Genomic DNA, 20804 nt, shown 5'->3' with positions numbered 1-20804 from the left:
TGGTCTTTTCTCGCCCCCCCTTCTCGGGTCTGACTCGGTACACCAACCCCGTAGCTCCCACCTGTTCCATCACTGCGTAAGGCTCGGGGTCCCACCACGTACTCAATTTCCCCTGGCCATCTCTCTTCCTATTTCGAATCCACACTCTCTCTCCTGGTAATAGGGGTGTAATACCGGCCCTACGGTCATAAACCTGCTTTCTCCTCTTGGCCGTTTCTCCCATCCTCTCCCCTGCGGTCCTATAAGCTGTCGCCATTCTCTGTTGGTGGTCCTGTACCCAGCCACCCACTCCCATGCGCTCTTGCGCTGACTGCACTCCTAACTGGACATCTATAGGGCGCCTCAAATGTCGGCCAAACATTAAGTAGGCGGGGGCATAACCCGTAGCACTATGGATCGTGTTGTTATAAGCATGAACTAACTCGGGTAAGTGCTCATTCCATCTTCCTTGTTTATCAGTGTCTAGTGATCGCAACATGTTCAGTAATGTCTGATTAAATCGTTCCACTCCACCGTTCCCAGCCGGGTGGTACGGAGTGGTGCGACTTTTTGCAATACCATAAGTCTGACATAAATGGTGCATTAACTCGGACTCGAAGTTGGGGCCTCGATCTGAGTGGAACCGGGCCGGACAGCCGAACGGCTGGATAATATGCGTCCATAACGCACGGACAGTGGTGTGCGCAGTCTGGTCTCGGGTGGCAATAGCCCAACTATAACGGGTGAATAAGTCAGTAGCTACCAGAATGTTTTGCCACGCATCAGCAGGCCTACCTAATGTGAGGAAATCAATGGCTATTACTTCTAGTGGATATGAGACTTCAAAGGGTTGTAAGGGGGCCCGAGGCTCTGACCTGTTCCTCTGCAGGCTGCAGGCGACACAACCCTGTTGTAACTGACGCACCGCTCCCTCCATGCCTGGCCAATAGAACCGACGTCGCAGCTGGGCCAAGGTCCTCTCCAACCCAGCATGCGCCGCGGCCGTGTGGATTCCTCTCCATACCTCCTCTCTGCGTGAACCTGGACAAATGATCTGTGAGTATTGTTCTTTGGTATAAGGATCGGTCACCTTCCTATATAACACATGATTTCGTATAATCAGTTTGTTCCACTGGCGTAACAGTTGCCGCGCTCCCCGAGTCCAATTCTTCCTCTCCACCATATTAGGGGCTCTCCCCCGTTCCACGCACCTCTTCACCACCTGCACATCTGGATCCCGATCCTGCGTCTCTCTCCACTCATCCTCCCGGGCTGCTGGCGTCGATTGTACAGCCGCCACATCTACAGGCTGCACTGGGAACCGCGATAGGGCATCAGCGTTGGCGTTGTTTTTGCCCGGTCGATACTTGATGTCGAAAGTAAACGACGCAAGTTGAGCAGCCCACCGTTGTTCCACAGCTCCCAATCTAGCCGTTTGGAGATGCGCAACAGGGTTATTGTCCGTGAATATTGTGAATCGAGCGCCAGTGAGATAATCTTTAAACTTCTCGGTCACGGCCCATTTAAGGGCCAAAAGCTCCAATTTGAACGAGCTATAATTTGCGTCATTCTGCTCGGTCGGGTGGAGACTGCGGCTTGCATAAGCTATTACACGTTCGTGACCGTCTTGGACCTGGGCTAGAACCGCTCCCAACCCACGGCCACTCGCATCAGTGTAAACCACAAAAGGCTGTGTATAATCCGCATACGCTAACACCGGGGCTTGTGTGAGGGCACTCTTTAACGCATCAAACGCCCGCTGGCACTCCGAAGTCCACTCGACTTTACACTGGTGGGATTTTACGTCATTTGGGATTCCTATCAATAAGTTGTTTAAGGGTCGTGCTATAGCAGCAAAAGAGGACACGAAACGCCTATAGTAACCCGCTAGACCTAGAAACGCGCGGACCTCGCGGACCGTTGAGGGTGGTGTCCAGTCCCGCACTGCCACCACTTTCTCCGGATCGGGCCGCACTCCCTCTTTGTCCACGACATGGCCCAGAAATTGCACTTCCCTCCGCAGAAGTTTGCATTTGTCTAACCGCAGCTTCAGTCCATGTCTCCACAGGCGTTGGAAGACGAGCTCGAGGTGCTGTAGATGAGAGGAGAAGTCAGGTGAATATACTATAATGTCATCAAGATATACCAGCAAGGATTCTGTCACCTGACCACTCAGACACTGCTGCATCAGCCTCTGGAACGTCGCGGGCGCATTACAAAGCCCGAACGGCATGCGTTGAAACTCGAACAGGCCCAGCGGGGTCGTAAAGGCGGTCTTCTCCCGGTCCCGGGGATCCATTCCTACTTGCCAATACCCGCTGGCCAGGTCTAACGTGGAGAACCATTGCGCCTTCGTCAGGCTGGTGAGCGTCTCTTCTATCCTGGGTAGGGGGAAGGCGTCCTTGTGCGTCACGGCGTTAAGTTTCCTGTAGTCGACGCAGAACCTCCAGCTGCCATCTTTCTTCTTGACCAGTACGATAGGTGCCGCCCACGGACTGCAACTCTCCTTGATGACTCCCTTCTCCAGCATCTCATTCAGGAGGGTCTTCATCTCCCGGTACATGGAGGGCGGCAACGGCCGGTGTTGCTCTCGTATGGGTGCCGCGTCTCCGGTCGGTATCTGGTGTTGCACGACGTCCGTCCGTCCGAAATCCTCGTCATGGATGGCGAACACCTTCTTCCACCGACACAACATCTCGTGTAACTCTCTCTTCTGCGCCTCCGGCAGGTCATCACGCTCCGTCAACACTTCCATCTCTTCGGGCAGGGTCTTCAGTGGTCCATCATCTTCCACACTGATTACGGCCACTTCCACCTCTCCGTCGGTCCCCAGGGACAGGCTCAGGTCCCTGCCGCCTCGGACATCCGCTTCTTCCACCGGGTACAGCCTCCCCAGCTTCTGGTGGCGGTCCAGGACCAGACTATATGCGTGTGGGTTGCACACTCGTATGGGAACACGTCCGTGGCGCACCGTGACGAGGGCACGGGCCACTCCCAAATCTTTTCCATCCGGCAAGGCTTCCATCAAGGCCTCGTAGTCCGCTCCATTTGGTCCTCTCCAAGCGCGGCCCCAGATCATCACTTCACTCTGCGCGGGGATTCGAATCCTCCGCCGGCCGACCGGCCACACATAACCGATGGACCCATCTTCGTTCGTCACTGCCTCCACCCTCCTACAGGTGGCGAATGCGTCCTTCCACAGCGTCCTTCCCTGCTGACATGGAAACACAGGCCTCCCAGGCCATTTAAAGAGGGCATGCCATACAGCGTTCACGACATTCATCCCAATAATCAGCGGTTGAGTACAATGTTCATCTTTCACGATTACAACTCCTCTCCCTGGGATCTTCATTCCCTCCAGCTCTAGGTCCAATATGGCATAGCCAGTGTACGGTAAGTCAAGACCATTAGCGGCGCGTAATTTAAAAACAAGGGGCCCATTTCCCAACGTTAGGTGTGAGAATTTTTCCTCAAATAAGCTTTGCTGCATTAATGTGACTTGTGACCCAGTATCCAGTAACCCCCTTAAGTGGACTCCTCCCATAGTGATCCCAATAGTCGGACAGTCCCCAATAAACACTTCATTAGCCCTTGATCTGGCGAGTGCGCGCTGCACCCCTGTCTCCCGGACCTCGGCGACAGGGCGTACTAGTTTAAATGATTGGGGTCAGATTTACAAAAGCGAGCAATGTGCCCAGACTGCCTACAGCTCCTACAGATCGGCCTACCTCCCTCATCCCACTCGTTGCGTTGGTACGGCTCCCGGCGTCGTTCAGATGGAGGCGAACCGCGAGGTCGTGTATCGGTGGTGTTGGGTCGAAGGAGCGGTCTGATCTCTTTCATGAGCTCCTGCGTAAACCCCTGCATTTGCGATTTGACGTCTTCCATAATCTCCTGTTTCAGTTTCTCTCTCCATTCAGATTCCTGTGAGGGTGTTGGGATAGAGACAGGTTTAACAGCATGGCACAAGATTTCAGCAGTCCCTTCTCTTCTATGTTCAGTGTCTAGTAGGAAGGCCTCATTTTTTAGGGCGGCGAAGTCTTCTGTGGGGTTTCGACGGGCATATATTCTTAAGGCTTGACCCAGAGGGCCTTCAGACAGTCCTACAAGTAACTGCTCTCGCAGAATGGCATCGGAGGGAGCGGTGTCTGGGTCGAGCCGCCGCAGCCCGCAGAACAACTCTCTAAGCCTCAAAATATAAGCCTGCACACTTTCGCCTGCGCGTTGCGCACAGCCATAGAACAAGGCACGAGCTTGGGAAGCAGAAACAGATGTTTTATACAACGTGTCTAAACATTTAAAGACTTTGGCCACTGTATTGCGATCTTCCTTGTCAATTACACTAATTTGTCGCTTAGCTTCCTCAGTAAGGGTCTGTACTACAAAAGCAACTTTTTTCTCCTCTGTTAAATCCTGAGTGCCCAATAATCCTTTAATCTGTTCTCTCCATTCCCTGTATTTCTCCTCACCTTCTATGCCCGAAAACTTAGGTAGCCACGGTGCCCCTGGATACACTGGCATCATCATCATTACTTTCTTGATTCAACCAAACAAAACAAAACAAAAAGCAGCAAAACAGCAAAATTTCAATACAGTTTCTCTTAGGGATTTTGTGTTGTTCTCTACCCAGTCCTGCCGCGCTACGCCAAATATGTGACGGTGGCCAGGTTGTCACATGTAACTTGCCACTTCTTTTTAGAATGCTGACACTCTTTACTTTGTCTCAATAATAAATAAATAACAATACACATTAAACTCACAACAATAAAATATCAGTTGCACGGTAAAGTGCGGGGTGCGTAATTACTGTGAGAATAATACTGTTTGTTAGGTACTGCAAGACTACGCCACCTTTTTATTTAAGAGGTAGGGTCCTCTGTAACACTCTTTCTTAGGCTATTCACAGGTTCGAGTTTACCCAGGTAAGTACAATACTTTTAAATGAGAACAACACTTCAACACATATCCCTTGGAGAAAGCTGGACGGAAACAGGTTTGTATAAAAAGGTAATCTATTTTATTAAGCTAATACAGTGGCGTCTATAAGCCATAAAATATTGAAAAGCATAAACAAAATATAACACTAATTCTAAAACCTCAACCTCCTAATGCGCCCACTAACTAACTAAAATACAGGAATACAGACAATCACCAAACACTAAAAACAGACAGGGCTTGTGCAAACTATAGCAAATAAATAATGAATTTAGCGTTAAAGTGCCAACTATTACTGAAGCAGTAAAGTGCCAAGTGCCAATTCAATTGCTATATATCATATACTCATCACGGTTCAATGCAAAAGGTGGGAATGTCCTTATATGGGGTTTAACTGGAGCGGGGGTTTAGGCCAGGAATCACTGTCTCTTCTTGTCTTCGTGCGTATTGCCTGCAATCATAGAAACTAGAACCAGTTCATCTGTTCAGGTATATTTCACATATGAGGTTTAGGACCGTGGGTTTATAAAGGTAACGTTGCATAGAAGGACACTTACTCGCCCGCCAGACTGTACGTCTGGCTTTGAGGGTGTGAAGCGCGCAACGTTATCGCCACTGGACCTCTCCTCCGTTCCTTGGTTCGTCTGTCTGTCCTCCCCGTCTCTGCTGCTACTGCGCCGTCTGCTCACCGTCCGCTGCTGGTGGCTTGGTACGTGCCGCGATCACTGTATTCCCCACCTCTGCTCCGTGGTATGTCTGCTCCTCCTGTGCACAACCGTCCCTTCTGGCTGTCACTTCCACACTGCCCTGTATGCCTGTCTCTCTGCTGTCCAAGTGGCTCGCGCTCACTTTTGAATAAGGTGGGCCACACCCTACTCCGCCCTCATTCGCTCTGCCACCAGCGTGACCTGGGGACATTGGCCGTCCGCTGTCACAAGGCCAATGTCACACAGCCTATAGGGGAGTCCAATGTCAAGTGGCTCGGGGACCGGGGGGAAATACATTGTCAACCATAAAACATGCAGTGCAGAAATATAGTTAAGAGAATGATGTTTTTAAGTGCGTAATACAGGTTTTTCATCATCAATAAAAAATGTTACAATTTGGTTTCACCCCCCTGCTTTGACCCTGTCACACATGCGCAAACGACATAGTCCCGTTTGGACTTTTTAGGGCGTTAGGGAGAAATAACCAGGACTGCAAAATCGGACTTTTAGGGGAACCAGGACCTTCATAATCGGACGTTTAGGGGCTACTGACGGTTCTTCATTAAGTGACTAGTTGGGAGTGAGAATGTGTTGGTGTGTGTGTGTGTGTGTGTGTGTGTGTGTGTGTGTGTGTGTGTGTGTGTGTGTGTGTGTGTGTGTGTACATGTATCTTGTGTTTTATTTTTCTTATTTTTATTTGCATCTGTTCAATATTGCATGTTTATTATGTATTCTGTGAGTAAAATAAATATATCAATTCTACCTTTCCATTGTTTATCATTACTATTACTCTTGTTGCTGCCCTTATAATACCTGTGACTGCTTAGCAGTCACATGTATATTCTGCCCTGTTTGTTGTAAAATAAAAGGTAAAACTGATTCTGACTTCCCTAATATTATAGGTGGCCAGTAGCCGCAAATTGCAACACTAGATTGTTTTTTAATTTGACGAATCTAGGGTTGCAATACCTCCCATAAAATCTCTACAGTGGATTTTTAGGAAACAAACACTTGCAGATAGAAAGAGGATAATTCAAGCTTTCCATAGAGCCGCAATGTTGGTGAGTTTAACGTTGTTTAATACAATCAGATAGCAAACCCCTTTTTTTGCATTGGCTGCCTATGGGAGGTATCGCAACCCTAGATTCAACAAATGTAAAAATCTTGTGTTGCAATTTGCAGTTAGGTGGCCAGTGTCATGAAGAGGTAATTTTGATTTCCTCATTCACACTCTGTTCAAGAGCTGAATGGCTGAAGCAACTTTACATATCAAAAGCCCCCCAAAGAGTTGACTACTGAAAGTCTGAAAGCCTGACCCCCCCCCCTCTTTGTCTGTCTGCCTGCCCTGTCTGTCTGCCCTGTCTTGTCTGTCTGTCTGTCTGTCTGTCTGTCTGTCTGTCTGCCCCCTCTGTCTGTCTGCCCCCTCTTGTCTGCCCTGTCTGCCTGCCCCCTGTCTGTCTGTCTGTCTGTCTGTCTGTCTGTCTGTCTGTCTGCTTGCGTCTGTCTGTCTGTCTGTCTGTCTGTCTGTCTGTCTGCTTGGCCCCTCTGTCTGTCGGTCTGTCTGCTTGGCCCCTCTGATTGTGTCCCTGTCCCCCTCTCTCCCCCTCTCTCACTCCCTCTCCCTCTCTTTCTCTCTCATTAAAATCAAATATGCTTTATAGGCATGACAAGCATTCTTATATAGCCAAAGCGTTACATACAGTATGACACTAAATAATAATACATATTCAGAATAAGAAAAATAATACAAGGGAACAAGGACAAAATGATCAAAATGATCATTATAGAGAGAGAGAGAGAACTTGTAAACTTGCTACCCCTTGTGGCAGCAAAGGGAATCATAGATTTCAAAATAATTCAGCATTTTAAATGCCCTTTTTTGTCCCTCTTATTGCCCTGGGAATCCCCTGAAAATGTACTGTTTTGCCGATGGCAGGACATGTTAAGTTTTGAAGTGGCACATCTGTATGTAGTCCTGTCAGGACTGGTTTTAAATGTACACAACCATGGGCATATTAAGTCGTAGCTCGTTCTTTGTGAGGTTTTGATATTTGATATTTTATTATTCCACATAAGTGTCCATTACCGGCTGGTGGGGATTTTGGGTGGGGGGGGGCTATAAGACATCCATTATACTATATGAAACCCATAGTTCACCCTGCAGCAACAGCATTTTGATTGATTGATTGACATTTTTATTAGGCAAAAGAATGTAAAACAACACAGTTACATTTATAATGCTTTTGTCTAAAAGGTCCGGCCAAAAAAGTCCTTGCGGACTTGTTTCTGTTGGGGTCCTTGAATTAATTTCATAGACATATATAGTAGCAACCAAACAGTTCAAAAATCAACATAAGAATACAGAGGAAAAAAGCATCACATTCCAGATAGCAAGTTACAGCAATGACACTACTGTAGGCTATCTATACTTTGTCATAGGAAATGCTCCACAACAACAACACAAGTACCACGTAACCCACAACAAAACAGAGCTTCCACTGCTCCAGTGAACGTTGTTTGTATGTGCATATAGTTGCTCTTATATCATGATTATTGGTGGTGGTGGCAATACTAATAATTTGAGCCTGGAATGATCAAACCTGTGTTGAGGGCCACACAAGAATAGCATGCACTTTATAAACAAAATAAGACCAAAAACAGACAATTAATTCAAAGGTTAAATTATTTAAGTCTGCTTGAGGTGTAATGCAGCTTTAAACATAGCAGCCGGTGGTAGGCTTATGTATAAACTGAAACTCATCTCCTCCTACAGTAGACCTCTTCCCATGTTCCTTATCACTGCTTTTAAAGCCATACACACGCACGCACGCACGCACGCACGCACACACAAATCATCAGTGAGTGGGGCTTGATGGCGGTGTGGCGAGGATGAGCAGACTGCTAAACATATCATTACCACCTGGTTTCCTATACGAACCACCCGCATAAGCCTGCCTCTTCCACGTAGGACCAGAGACGAGGACATGGCTACGTGATGTTAAGCTGTTAAGCCCAACAGAAGCAACCAAATAAGCCCAACATTGCTTATAATAAGCAGACCTGGCAACACTGATTCTACCAGGTTCCAGTGTTGCCGCAGGCACAGACATAATACTATACGTCACGCTTTTGCAAAACAGATCTACAAGCGTGTCACGAGCAGAGAAACAAAAACACGGCCGGATCAATGGCAGTTTATGGTCTAATGTGCAAACATAACATGGTGGACAACTGGACATCAAACGACAACATCACGGACACAATTAACTTCAAGTTTCACCACGCTCTGTTGTTCTCAACAGGTAATCATTTAATTCTGTTGCTAACAAATCACGCTCATTACAGCCTGTTGCATGTGTGTGTGTGTGTGTGTGTGTGTGTGTGTGTGTGTGTGTGTGTGTGTGTGTGTGTGTGTGTGTGTGTGTGTGTGTGTGTGTGTGTGTGTGTGTGGACATATTATGACAGACTGTGGCCAGGTTAGAGAGAGAGAGAGAGAGAGAGAGAGAGAGGGGGAGAGAGAGATAGAAGCATCACTACTGGCTGGGGTAACCGGAACAGTGGGCACCTGAAAACACTGCCCACCATGTCTTTTATGTATTTCTTTTTGCTTTTACATTTCATTTCATACATATGTAGGCTAGATTTCCTTCAAAGGTTAAATACATATAATACTCTCCCCCCCCCCCTTAATTACAGGGAGGGGGGGGGGGGGGGGAGTGCTTTTCTTCAGGTAATTTTCCAATGACAGCTCTAATTTAATAACTTCTTTTTTCTGTTTGACTATTAATGTTTTCGGATTTTGCTTTGTTGATTGCTCTTTTTTAACATTCTTGTTCTGCAAAAACTCTTTGAAACTTCTGTTTGGAAAAGCGTTTAACAAATTTAAGTTGTTATCATCAGTTGTTATCATCATTATTGTGACAATCACATCTATTCTTGTTTATACAATAATAATAATAATAATGATAATAATAATATTAAAATCATAATCAATATTATGATTAAAATGTATACACAAAATCTCAAAATCTGCCTGGAAATAAGACAAAGAAAGAAAGATAAATGAAAAAAATGAAACCCAAAAATATGAGGGCATTAATACAAATCACTGACCTTTGGTGACGAGCGTAATCCAGGGGATAATAAGGATTCCTGTGAGCAGATGCATTGTGTTGATCTTCTCTCATTTCCCTGTCTGAGGTTCAGACGCGGGTCTGCGCGGGTTAACCAGGGTTACAGCTTCTAATACTGTACGTCTGTGAAGGAGGCGTGGCGTCTGAATGGGAGTCAGTGTGGTAATATGTGGCATTTGTCAGGTGGTGTAAAGTACATTTACTCAAGTACTGTACTTGAGTAAAATGGAGTATTTCCAATTTTCAATACTTTTACTTCTACTCCGCTACATCTCAGAGGCAAATGTTGTACTTGTACTCCACTACAATTAGTTGAAAACTTTAGTTACTTTTTAGATTTAGGTTTTCTATTTCTAAACATACATTAACCACTTAAGGTCTACGGTACATATATTTTGTCTATTCGAAAATAGCCGATCTACAAGCTCGCAATGCGTCGCGATGCGACGCATTGTGAGCTTGTAGATCTGCTGTTTTCAAACAATTTTTATACATTTGAAAACGTGTGAAATGGGACATTCTGCACAATGAGTACTTTTACTTTTGGTACTGCATTTGTCCAATGTGGATTATAGTTTTTTGACTTTGACCATTTTGTTACACAATCATGCTCCCATTATTACACAATACACGGGCAAATGTGACTTTATATATCGTCTCTGTCGGGTGAAAACCTCACCGTATACAGAAACTGTATACTTTTCAGGATTCAAATTGAAAAAGCATCAAAAGTAGCAGATCTACAAGCTCACGGCTTCGCGCCGTGTTTGTAGCTTGTGGATTTGCTACTCTGTTATGCTTTTGTGTGACGCTGTAGTATCATCAAGTAAGGCGTTCATTTACGGAAAAAAAACACGAAAAGTTCAAACAGGGAGATAAGAGGTTTCTGCCTGACAGCAGCGATATCCTACAGTATGTGTTTAAACGTCGTGGTATGAAGGGAAGCGACAGGAACATGTCCATGCCTGCAGGAGTATTCAAACTGTGGCTTCATAATAAGCATGAACGCTCTACAGGAAATCCCCAACAAATGAGTGGGGCAGTGTGGATTAACACATGGATTGACCCTGGCAGCATATCAATGGTACAGATGTGTTACCTGTTTATTAAGCTAATAGTATTGTTTCAACCACATCTAATGTCTCATTAGATGTGGTTGTGGTGGTTAGATGTCTCATTCATATATATCAGTAGAACACAGCTATGTGTTTGAATAGAGCTCACCTGAGACGCACTCAGCCGAGCGTAACCAAAGCCCTGCGTGTGTTGCGTGTTCATGCTTGCAGTAGTGGAAGAAATACTTGGATTAGTAGGCTACTCAGATTTTACTTGAATAAAAGTACATAAGTATTGGCATTAGATATATATATTTAAGTACCAAATGTAAAATAAGTCATTATGAAAGGCCCATTTAACTTCTTTTTTTGGGTTTTGGTTCAAAATAACTTCAATAATAGGTAATCCACAAGCGTATAACGTGTTGCAATGTGACACATTATGAGCTTGTATATCGGCTATTTTGGAATATACAGAGTATAAAATAGAGCTTAACTCTGTGATTCATATAAATAAGGAACAAAGTCCGTCCCTAATCAGTTCATTACGTGACAAATACTGTACGGGACGATTCCGTATTTCAAGGGACGGTTGGCAACCCTAAATTGTAGTGGAGAAAAAAGTACAATATTTGCCTCTGAGATGTAGAGGAGTAGAAGTATAGTATTGAAACATTGGCATACTCAAGCAAAGTAAGAGTAAATAAATTGTATTTATGCTGGTCGCTCTCATCAGCTCCCCTGAGGAACTCATTTCACCCACATGGTGTTTTCTGTTGGAAAGGATCCAAACAACAACCCAGTGTTTAAGAGTGAATCCACAAACAGGTTGAATGCTGTTGAAAGATGACAATCTACAAACAACAGCTTGGCATGAGTTGTACGTTTTATTGCCCTGAAGGTCTTTGAGGCATGTAGCATCGTGTGCATGTGCTCATATGCAAACTGAAACGGAACTAAAAGGTGATGTCCCACAAGTTCCTGTTTTAAGAATAATTATTGAAGATCTTTATGATTAGGGCAACTGACCTGCAGTCATTCAGGATGTGTGTGTGTGTGTGTGTGTGTGTGTGTGTGTGTGTGTGTGTGTGTGTGTGTGTGTGTGTGTGTGTGTGTGTGTGTGTGTGTGTGTGTGTGGTAGCTCGAAGGTGCTGTGGGTGGTGATTGGCCCACCATGTTGGAAAGCCCCGAACCAATCGGATGGACGGATGGAAAGAGAGCTGGATGACATAGGATCTGGACCTATCAGAGCTGGATCTCTGTACGGGCCCAGGGGCCCAAAGGTCAGGGGGGCCCTCTAGAAAGCTGGTCCAACTGAGACCCATTGTTCCAGAGTCTGACCCTGCATTTCAGAAGATTAACCACCAAAAGACTTCACATTTAAAGATATGTTTTATGAACAGGCAATATAGGCAAGTACCTGAGGCCCATAGGAATACATGGCTCATTCAAGATGGACAGGGCCCTATGGGATTTTATAGCAAGGGTCCTGCAACAGTTTCAAGAATCGCCTGTGATGTTTGATTGCTGCTTTCTTGGACAGAGCTCTTGTATCTTAACAAGATTTAAATAGAGGTTTAATTCACCTGACAGTGAAAATCACCACCGCTTCTATATCTTATCATAGGCTGCTAATTCAAATTAAGTAAACATAAGTCAGTGATTTAAGAACAAAAAAACTAAACAGAAAATTATATAGCTTACTATGAATATTAAGGGTAAGAAATTCAAACATTGAATAAAATGTTATGCATATCAAACAATAATGCAAATGAGGAGAGGACTTGATCCAGTTTCATAGTTGAGATTTCAGTTCCTTCTTTCTTTCTCATTTATGGGCTGGAAAAGTCTAGACTGAGTGATTTTGAGGTTTGTCCGAAACTGTCTTTTCCAAGTTCCTTTTCTTTGCCATCACTGCGCTTGCATTTAAAATGCTGATTCATATATACTATGGTACACAATCATACATTTATGGCTGAGATTTCAGTTTTTTCTTCTCCCTTTTCCTGTGAGAAGGAGTCTAGTCACAGGATTTGTGGTTTGTCAGAAACTGTCTTTCCAAGTTCACGTACACACTCTACACATTTTGGGTTCATTTTTGCATCACAACGCGTTGTGAGCTTGTAGATATTTTCTTGACATTATTAAAGCTTGTTGTCTATAATGACACGCCCAAAATATTATCATTATTAATGAATGATTTTATAAACACATCAATTATTTTAGTTTGATTAACTGTTCTGTGGATAATGCAGCTTCTACATGCATACTCGCTATCCCAGCTGTCCCAATGCGTATTCATTTCTTCAACAAAATCATTGTCAGGGGAACTCTTATTTTCATAGCTCAGTTGTCACTGAATCGAGCATTTATGAAAAAGTGATGAATATTTGTTTTGGATCTTCTTTCCAACACAAGGTTGGTCATGAAAACAAAATGCTGTGTCAGGTTTTGTAAGGTTACATATCATCAGAATGTGCTTTGAAGTCGTTCATGTCAGAGGTTCTCAAACTTGTTCATGTCGAATTGATGTACAATTTTGGCAGCGGACCCCCATCTGAAAATGTTTTGTGCTAGAGAGCCCCAGAAGATTTTACATTTTTTTTACATTTTTCAAAAATATATTTTCGAAAATATATTTTTGAATAGTTAACTTATAAATGGATAAATAAAGTGGTTAGAATTATTGTGATGCTGTATTAACTGCTTTTGCTGTGGACCCCCTGGATCCCGAAATGATTTTCAGTGGTGGATATATAACGTAATACTGAAGTACTATACTTAGGTACAATGGGAAGATTAGCAGTCTGGTTAAAATGTTGAATATATATGTATGTAGGACTACTGTATAGTGTACTGTCTACAGCAGGGCTTCTGAAACCTTTTCAAGTCAAGGACCCCCAAATTAATATGTACATATATGGCGGTGGACCCTCATCTGAGAATATATTCTGCCAGGGACCCCCACACAAGATTTGTATAATGTAATGCTGGAAAAATATTTGTTTTAAATCTAGATGTGTTCTAATATGGCTGATGTGTATAGGGTTAAAGTGCCCAGCCCCCCCTCCTCCTGATGATTTCACAACGTGACAAATAGGAGGTATAGCGTGTGAAGAGCTTCATTTACTTTACTTTCTCTCTCATTGCGTGACAATAAGCAGACATGTACCAGTCTATTGTGACCACATCCTCTCCTCTCTGTCTGCTGTCCTCATACCCACACTCTGAACCCACACACACACACACACACACACACACACACGCAAACACACACGAGTGTGTTTGCGCGCGTGCACAAACACACTCATCTTTTCTAAGTCACGTGAGCAGCTTCTATAGGAAGTTAAGCTGACCACTCTGTCAGGGTACATAGAGTCACTTCAGCTTTCTTCACAATGAAGAAACCACACCGCTCGAGTAAAGCACAAGCCTTTCACACCAATGCATGATTGGTTACTGGCACGCAATTACAGACGGACGGACAAGCATGTGCATTTGCGCGTGGCGTGCACATGCACTGTTTAGACCTGCATGAAGTAGAATTTTTGCACAATCAGGCCCCTGACCCAAAATGAGTTTGACCCCTCTGTGTCTATTGTAACAATGAACAGAGAACTATGCCACACAGGAAGTCTGTTTTTATGGCCTGCAAACAACTGCCTGCAGATCATGTGTGGCTGCAGGAAGCTGCAGGAAGTTATCATTGTTGCCGGGCAGAAACCTCATATCTCATATCTATGGCCTACTTTGTAATAAAATTAAGAAATAAATGTGTGCTTTGGGAAATGGTCTGAAATAAGGTAAAGTGGGCTACACATGATTCAAGGTCTAATATTTCAACAATTGCTACAAATAGCTGCAAAACCTGTCAATATCCAGTCATTATGAGCATATAAAAGTGGAGGGGTCCATTTTGGTCTGATAATGATGTACCGTCCGTGTTAACATCACATAGCGTATACTTTACATTATTTCAGACCATTTTCCAAAGGATGCTTTTATTCTTTACGTTTTCACATTTTTGAAAATAAATAAATAAATAATAATAATAGTAGGAACACACACACACACACACACACACACACACACACACACACACACACACACACACACACACACACACACACACACACACACACACACACACACACACACACACACACCAATACCAATACTAGAGGTCGAGCTTTGGCAAGTTTTCATTTGTAGCTCCATAGCCTATCCATATATTATCCCATAGCCTAGAGGGACAACATGACAGTTGTTCAGCACCGTGTTCAGATTCAAAGAACGTTCAGGATTATCACAACATATGAACAAACTGAAGCACACATCATTCTGAAAATAAAAATAAAGCTTTATTAATGTATTTACTGTATTTCACATACTTTGAAAAACATATGTTTAGCCTATTTGAACCAGTTAAAGCCCCAGCATGTTCTCCCCTTGTTTGCTGGATGGATAGTGTTAGAGTTGATAGAGTTGGTCCTCGAGCGCTGCACGGTGGCTGCTCACCGCTCCTGAAGCTGGGTTAAATGCAGAGGACACATTTCACTAAGGGGACAATAATGTTAAATTACTTTGCATTTGTGTGGCTACGTATTTGTAGAAAATGTTAGGCTGCATGTGGTGTCATTCACCTCCATTAGCGGTGGATCATGGATCAGCGCTGTGTACAGGGAACCATCTTCTTCTTCCTATAGTGACACTTCCTATAGTCACGCACACACACGCGCACACACACACACACACACACACACACACACACACACACACACACACACACACACAGTCTTGTGTGTGTTCTGATTGGCCTAATTCCACACCCTCACATGTTCTGTTTATTGTTTTCATTGTTGTTAGTGTGAGGTGACTCTACACATCAGAACTAGATCTGTGATATTTCTGTCATAAAGTGGTTCATGTGTTGCTGAATCGATACATTTGATTATGTTTAATTACTGTATTGTTTCTGTATTGCTCTCATTGTGTGATTTTTTTTTTATTACTATGTTCAGGTAAATTGATTGAAATGAGGACATTTCTACTTGTGGAGAATACTGTTACCTTAGTTAATACTGTTACCATGAGAATATTGTTACCTTAGTTAATGTACACATTATGTTCATTTACTTCACGTCTGTCTGTCTGTCTGTCTATGATGGCTGTCAATGATACTGAACTGTGTGTGTGTGTGTGTGTGTGTGTGTGTGTGTGTGTGTGTGTGTGTGTGTGTGTGTGTGTGTGTGTGTGTGTGTGTGTGTGTGTGTGTGTGTGTGTGTGTGTGTGTGTGTGTTGGTTCTTGATGCATCCAAAGTATACCAAAGGTATGATGAAGAACAACAACAATGTTTTACTTACTCTCACCGTTGCACCAGTTCCCTTTACAGCAGGTTGCTTCAGTTAGATCTGCACACATGTTCTCAGAGGCACAGCCCTTCCCTGTCAGCACCACGCCTCCGATTGTCACTGTGAACACAAATACATAAAACATTCATAATTCATAATTTAACCCATTAAAGGGGAAGAACAAGAATCAAGAAGGTCACTGCTCATACAGGTGTCATACAGTGAAATAGTGAAATGCACAGTGTGTGTGTGTGTGTGTGTGTGTGTGTGTGTGTGTGTGTGTGTGTGTGTGTGTGTGTGTGTGTGTGTGTGTGTGTGTGTGTGTGTGTGTGTGTGTGTGCGCGCGCGCGCGCTTGTGTGTGTGTGTGCGTGTGTGTGGGTGGGTGTGTGTTCAGAGTGTGTGTATGACGACAGCAGACAGAGAGGAGAGGATGTGGTCACAGTAGACTGGTACATGTCTGTCACACAATGAGAGAAAAAGGAAATGACGCTACACGCTACACCTCCTGTTTCTCACACTGTGAAATCATCAGGAGGAGGGGGGGGGGGGCACTTTAACCCTATACATCAGCCATTTTTTAACAAATATATGTTTGCAATATTACATTATATAAATCTTGTGCGGGGGTCCCTGGCAGAATATATTCTCAGATGAGGGTCCACCGCCATATACAGTATGTATGTTCATTTGGAGGTCCTTGACATGAAAAGGTTTCAGAAGCCCTGCTGTAGACAGTAGTACACTGTATACAGTAGGCCTACATACACACATACATTCAACATTTCAACACACACACAGAGAGAGAGAGAGAGAGAGAGAGAGAGAGAGAGAGAGAGAGAGAGAGAGAGAGAGAGAGAGAGAGAGAGAGAGAGAGAGAGAGAGAGAGAGAGAGAGAGAGAGAGAGAGAGAGAGAGAGAGAGAAAGAGAGAGAGAGAGAGAGAGAGAGAGAGAGAGAGACAGACAGACAGACAGACAGACAGACAGACAGACAGACACCAGCAGAATGATCTAATACTGTTGATAGCAGTATTGCTGGAAGTGGGAGGGAGAGAGAACCTTCTCCCTGGTTACTGTGAATGTCATTTATACCTGAAGCTCAACCTTTCCTTTTAGGCCACAGTGACCGACGTCCGCGACCGGCCTCTCCTAGTTCTTTCCTCGCAGTGACACATTTCATTGTAGGCCTCTCTCTCAGTGATGAAACGGTCTTCTCTGGGCCACTCACACAGCTACCCTGTGTGTCTACAAACAGTTTAACGTGCGATCTTAAGGTAATTAGCGAGGTCTGTGGCCGTGAAAAATAAATAAATAAATAAATAAAATCGCTGGCACTGGTGAGTACATTATGATATTAAACTCTGGCATGGAATGTGTTAATACAGAGCTGAGGAATGTGTAATATGTGGTAGATAGCAGGATATAAAGTATAAACAATATGTTTATTACCTGTTCCATTGATGCAGTGATCCTCATACTCAGTACATTGTAGAACGTTGGTGCAGTCGTTGTCTTTGCCAGTGCAGCACACCAGCCCGTTGGCAGGAAGCTCGTCAGGAGCTGTAAGGTTTACATTACATTAAGTTCATATTGAACATACTCGTGTACAGAAAAACAACATTCACAGTTGTTTCACCTACGTATAATAACATGCCCAAATGCCCATTAATTTGATTCATTTTATTATTTTAATACATTATGAATATTGTAAGTAAAGTGTTACCATATCTTTTAATGATCAATTAAATCTATTAGTTTGATTTTAACTGTTCCAGCCTTACACAGCAACAGACGGTACAGATACTTACTTTTGGGGAAATTGAGATTGCATTTGTCAGTGCTGCAGCACTCCTCTCTGTAATAGTTCACTCCCATGTTCACTGACCCACATGGTTGATCTGGGTTGATGCAGTACTTCAAAAATGTCTCTTTTGCTTCTGAAATCAAACAAGATAATGTCTTAGTCATACTAGAAAGCGAGTTTTACATAACAATTTGTTTATATATATATGGTTTTAGTTGATTCACCTTACCGATCGATCATTGATTAATTTATAAGCGATGCTTTTTAGGACCAAAGGAAAATTCTTGGCCAAAAATGAGGAAACACATATAATACCAAAACACTGAGTGTGATTTGTTTTATTACCATTGCTGTCATGTCTATGACTCTCCTGTGTGTTTACTAACCTAACAGTCACTGTTGTCCAACCAGCAATGTCACTAAAACTCTGCAATAGGTGTACAGTTGTCCAAATCTCAAAAGTCAGTTAAACTCCGTAATAGCTTTTAGTTGTCCACTGAACAGCGGTAAACGTATATAAAATATATTTTGATGCTATATTAACTTATTTTGCTGGGGATTCCCTGGAAACCCCTCAAGGACCCTTGCCGGTCGTCTGACCCCAGTTTGAGAACCACTGAAATATGTACAAGAAACTGAGTTTTATATCACAAAAATTGAATGCTGAGGTTATACCTCTATATCACATACCCAACTTGACTGTGTGTGCAGCACACATCTGGTCTTCATCACATGTTATTAATTCACTCTCATTGCAGTCCGAGGGCTCTCCTGTGTTGCCCATCTCGGGCATGCACCCGTTACAGTCCAAGGCGTGGCCTAAGAGAGGAGATAACATACAGTCAGGTTACAATAGAAAACTAATGTAAACATTAAACAAATTCCACCATGCAGGTGTGGAATGTGTAACTTTTACAGTAATTCTACTGGATCTCTTCTCCACTTAAAGTCCCTCCATAACATGTGAGTCTAGTTTTTATCCAGCAGCTGTCAGGCTGCTGAACAAAACCTAAGACTCTCTCCTATGCTGAACTGATTTGTACTATTCTGATGCACTTTTAATGTGTTTAGGACTTCCATTGGGACTTCTAAGCAACATGATGCTGGCTGGCTTGCACTATAATGAATGCAATGTGATTTAGGACCTGATGCTGATTTTAACATTCTTTCTCAGGCTTGTTGTGCTCATCTTGTTTTCCTTCCTTTACTGATAATTATTTTCTTTTGCTCCTTGAATCGGTTCTGAAAACACCTCTATGTTAAGTGTTTTTCTTCAGGTCATTTTGCTTTGCTAAATGCTCTTTTTAACATTCTTGTTCTGCAAAAACCCTTTGAAACTTTGTTTGGAAAAGCGTTTAACAAATTAGGTCGTTTCCATCATTATTGTGACATTCACATCTATTATTGTTTATACAATAATAATAGTAATAATAATATTAATGATCAGGCTAATGTGTTTGTTTAACTTTTTAAACGTCTTCTTAACTGTGTTTAGCTGACCTTTGATCTGAATTGTATTGTTTATTTTTAGGTATTTGTAGTACATTACATTATATTTCCAATTTCCAATACTTTTACTTCTACTCCACTACATCTCAGTGGAAAATATTGTACTTTTACTCCACTACATTTACTAGAAAACTTCAGTTACTAGTTACTTTTCAGATATAAACTATGATATAATTAAACATACATTAACCACTTTAGCCCTATTTTATACCTAGGCTATTTGACAATAGCCGATCTACAAGCTCACAACGTGTCGCATCGCGACCACGTGGTAACATATTGGTAGGCCCACAAGCTTTGGATCCAGAGCTACAAACACCCCATTGCTACTATTGAATTCCTTTTTTTTTTAACATGTAGCACTTTGAGATTTGGTTCAAATATAAAGTGCGTTACAAATACATTTTTTTATTTTTATTAATCATGATAAAAATGATGATTTAGATTAAAAGGTATATGTCTCAAAATCTGTGTGGAAATGAAGAAAATAAAAACCCCAAAAGATGAAAGCATTAATACAAATCACTAACCTTTGGTGACGAGCGTAATCCAAAGGATTGCCGTGAGCAGATGCATCGTGTTGGACTGAAAAGTCGATCTTCTCTCATGTATCTGTCTCAGTTTCAGATATGGTTCTGCGAGGTTTAACGGGTTTTACAGCTTCTAATACGTCACACACACACACACACACACACACACACACACACACACACACACACACACACACACACACACACACACACACACACACACACTTTTTCTTTTTTATCTTTTCTAGGGAGCAGCTACAGGAAGCTACAGGAAGCTAAGGTGAGCACAATCTCAGTGCTGCAGTACAAAGTGACTGCAGGTTTCTTCAAAAGGAAGAAACCACACCGCTCGAGTAAAGCACACGCCTTTCACACCAATGCATGTTTTGATGTTACTGGCACGCACTATACAGAGACCTGAATGCAAGAACGAAGGCAACGCGTGCTTGCACAAAGGCAGCGTGCACGGACACGCACGTGCATTTGCGCGTGGTGTGCACATGCACTGTTTAGACCTGCATGAAGTCGAATGTGTGATCAGCATATGCCAGGCAATTAATAATATAGACAGACAGACGCAACAGGTACACTGACAACAGGGTGTTCCACAACCGGGTGGGGCATGCATTCACAACTTGTATCATTCCAAGCAGACTGGTGCCCAATGGTAGTAGCCTATTAACACATCGGGTGCCAGCGTTTTTTCATAACAACTTACGTTGGGTGCCAGCATTCTCCCCATTGACTGCGCTTTACTGTTTAAATCTGTAGACTCCGCGACGAGCAAATCCACACGAAAAAA

General features: G+C 43.3%; 1 protein-coding gene across 5 annotated transcripts in view; it reads right to left on the bottom strand.

Annotated features, from left to right (window-relative positions):
* LOC311042326 (uncharacterized protein) overlaps positions 1–20137 on the bottom strand; it is a 64860-nt gene extending 44723 nt beyond the window's left edge. For 2 of the 5 annotated variants that reach the window (XM_084053000.1, XM_084053003.1), the window contains exon 1: positions 9735–10008. In XM_084053000.1, the coding sequence (XP_083909126.1) occupies positions 9735–9789 (55 nt within the window). In that variant the 5' untranslated portion in view covers positions 9790–10008. Of the gene's footprint in view, positions 1–9734; positions 10011–18653; positions 18783–20002 lie in introns of those variants that run through there. The other 3 variants (XM_084053002.1, XM_084053001.1, XM_084053004.1) reach the window with 3 other exon arrangements.
* Positions 20138–20804: the final 667 nt, after the last annotated feature.

The sequence above is a fragment of the Gymnoscopelus microlampas genome, assembly GCF_963454915.1.
Source record: "Gymnoscopelus microlampas genome assembly, chromosome: 3".
In the NCBI taxonomy this organism is placed as follows: Eukaryota; Metazoa; Chordata; class Actinopteri; order Myctophiformes; family Myctophidae; genus Gymnoscopelus; species Gymnoscopelus microlampas.
Note: the sequence above shows the minus strand (reverse complement) of the source record. Positions and strands in the feature narration are given on the sequence as shown.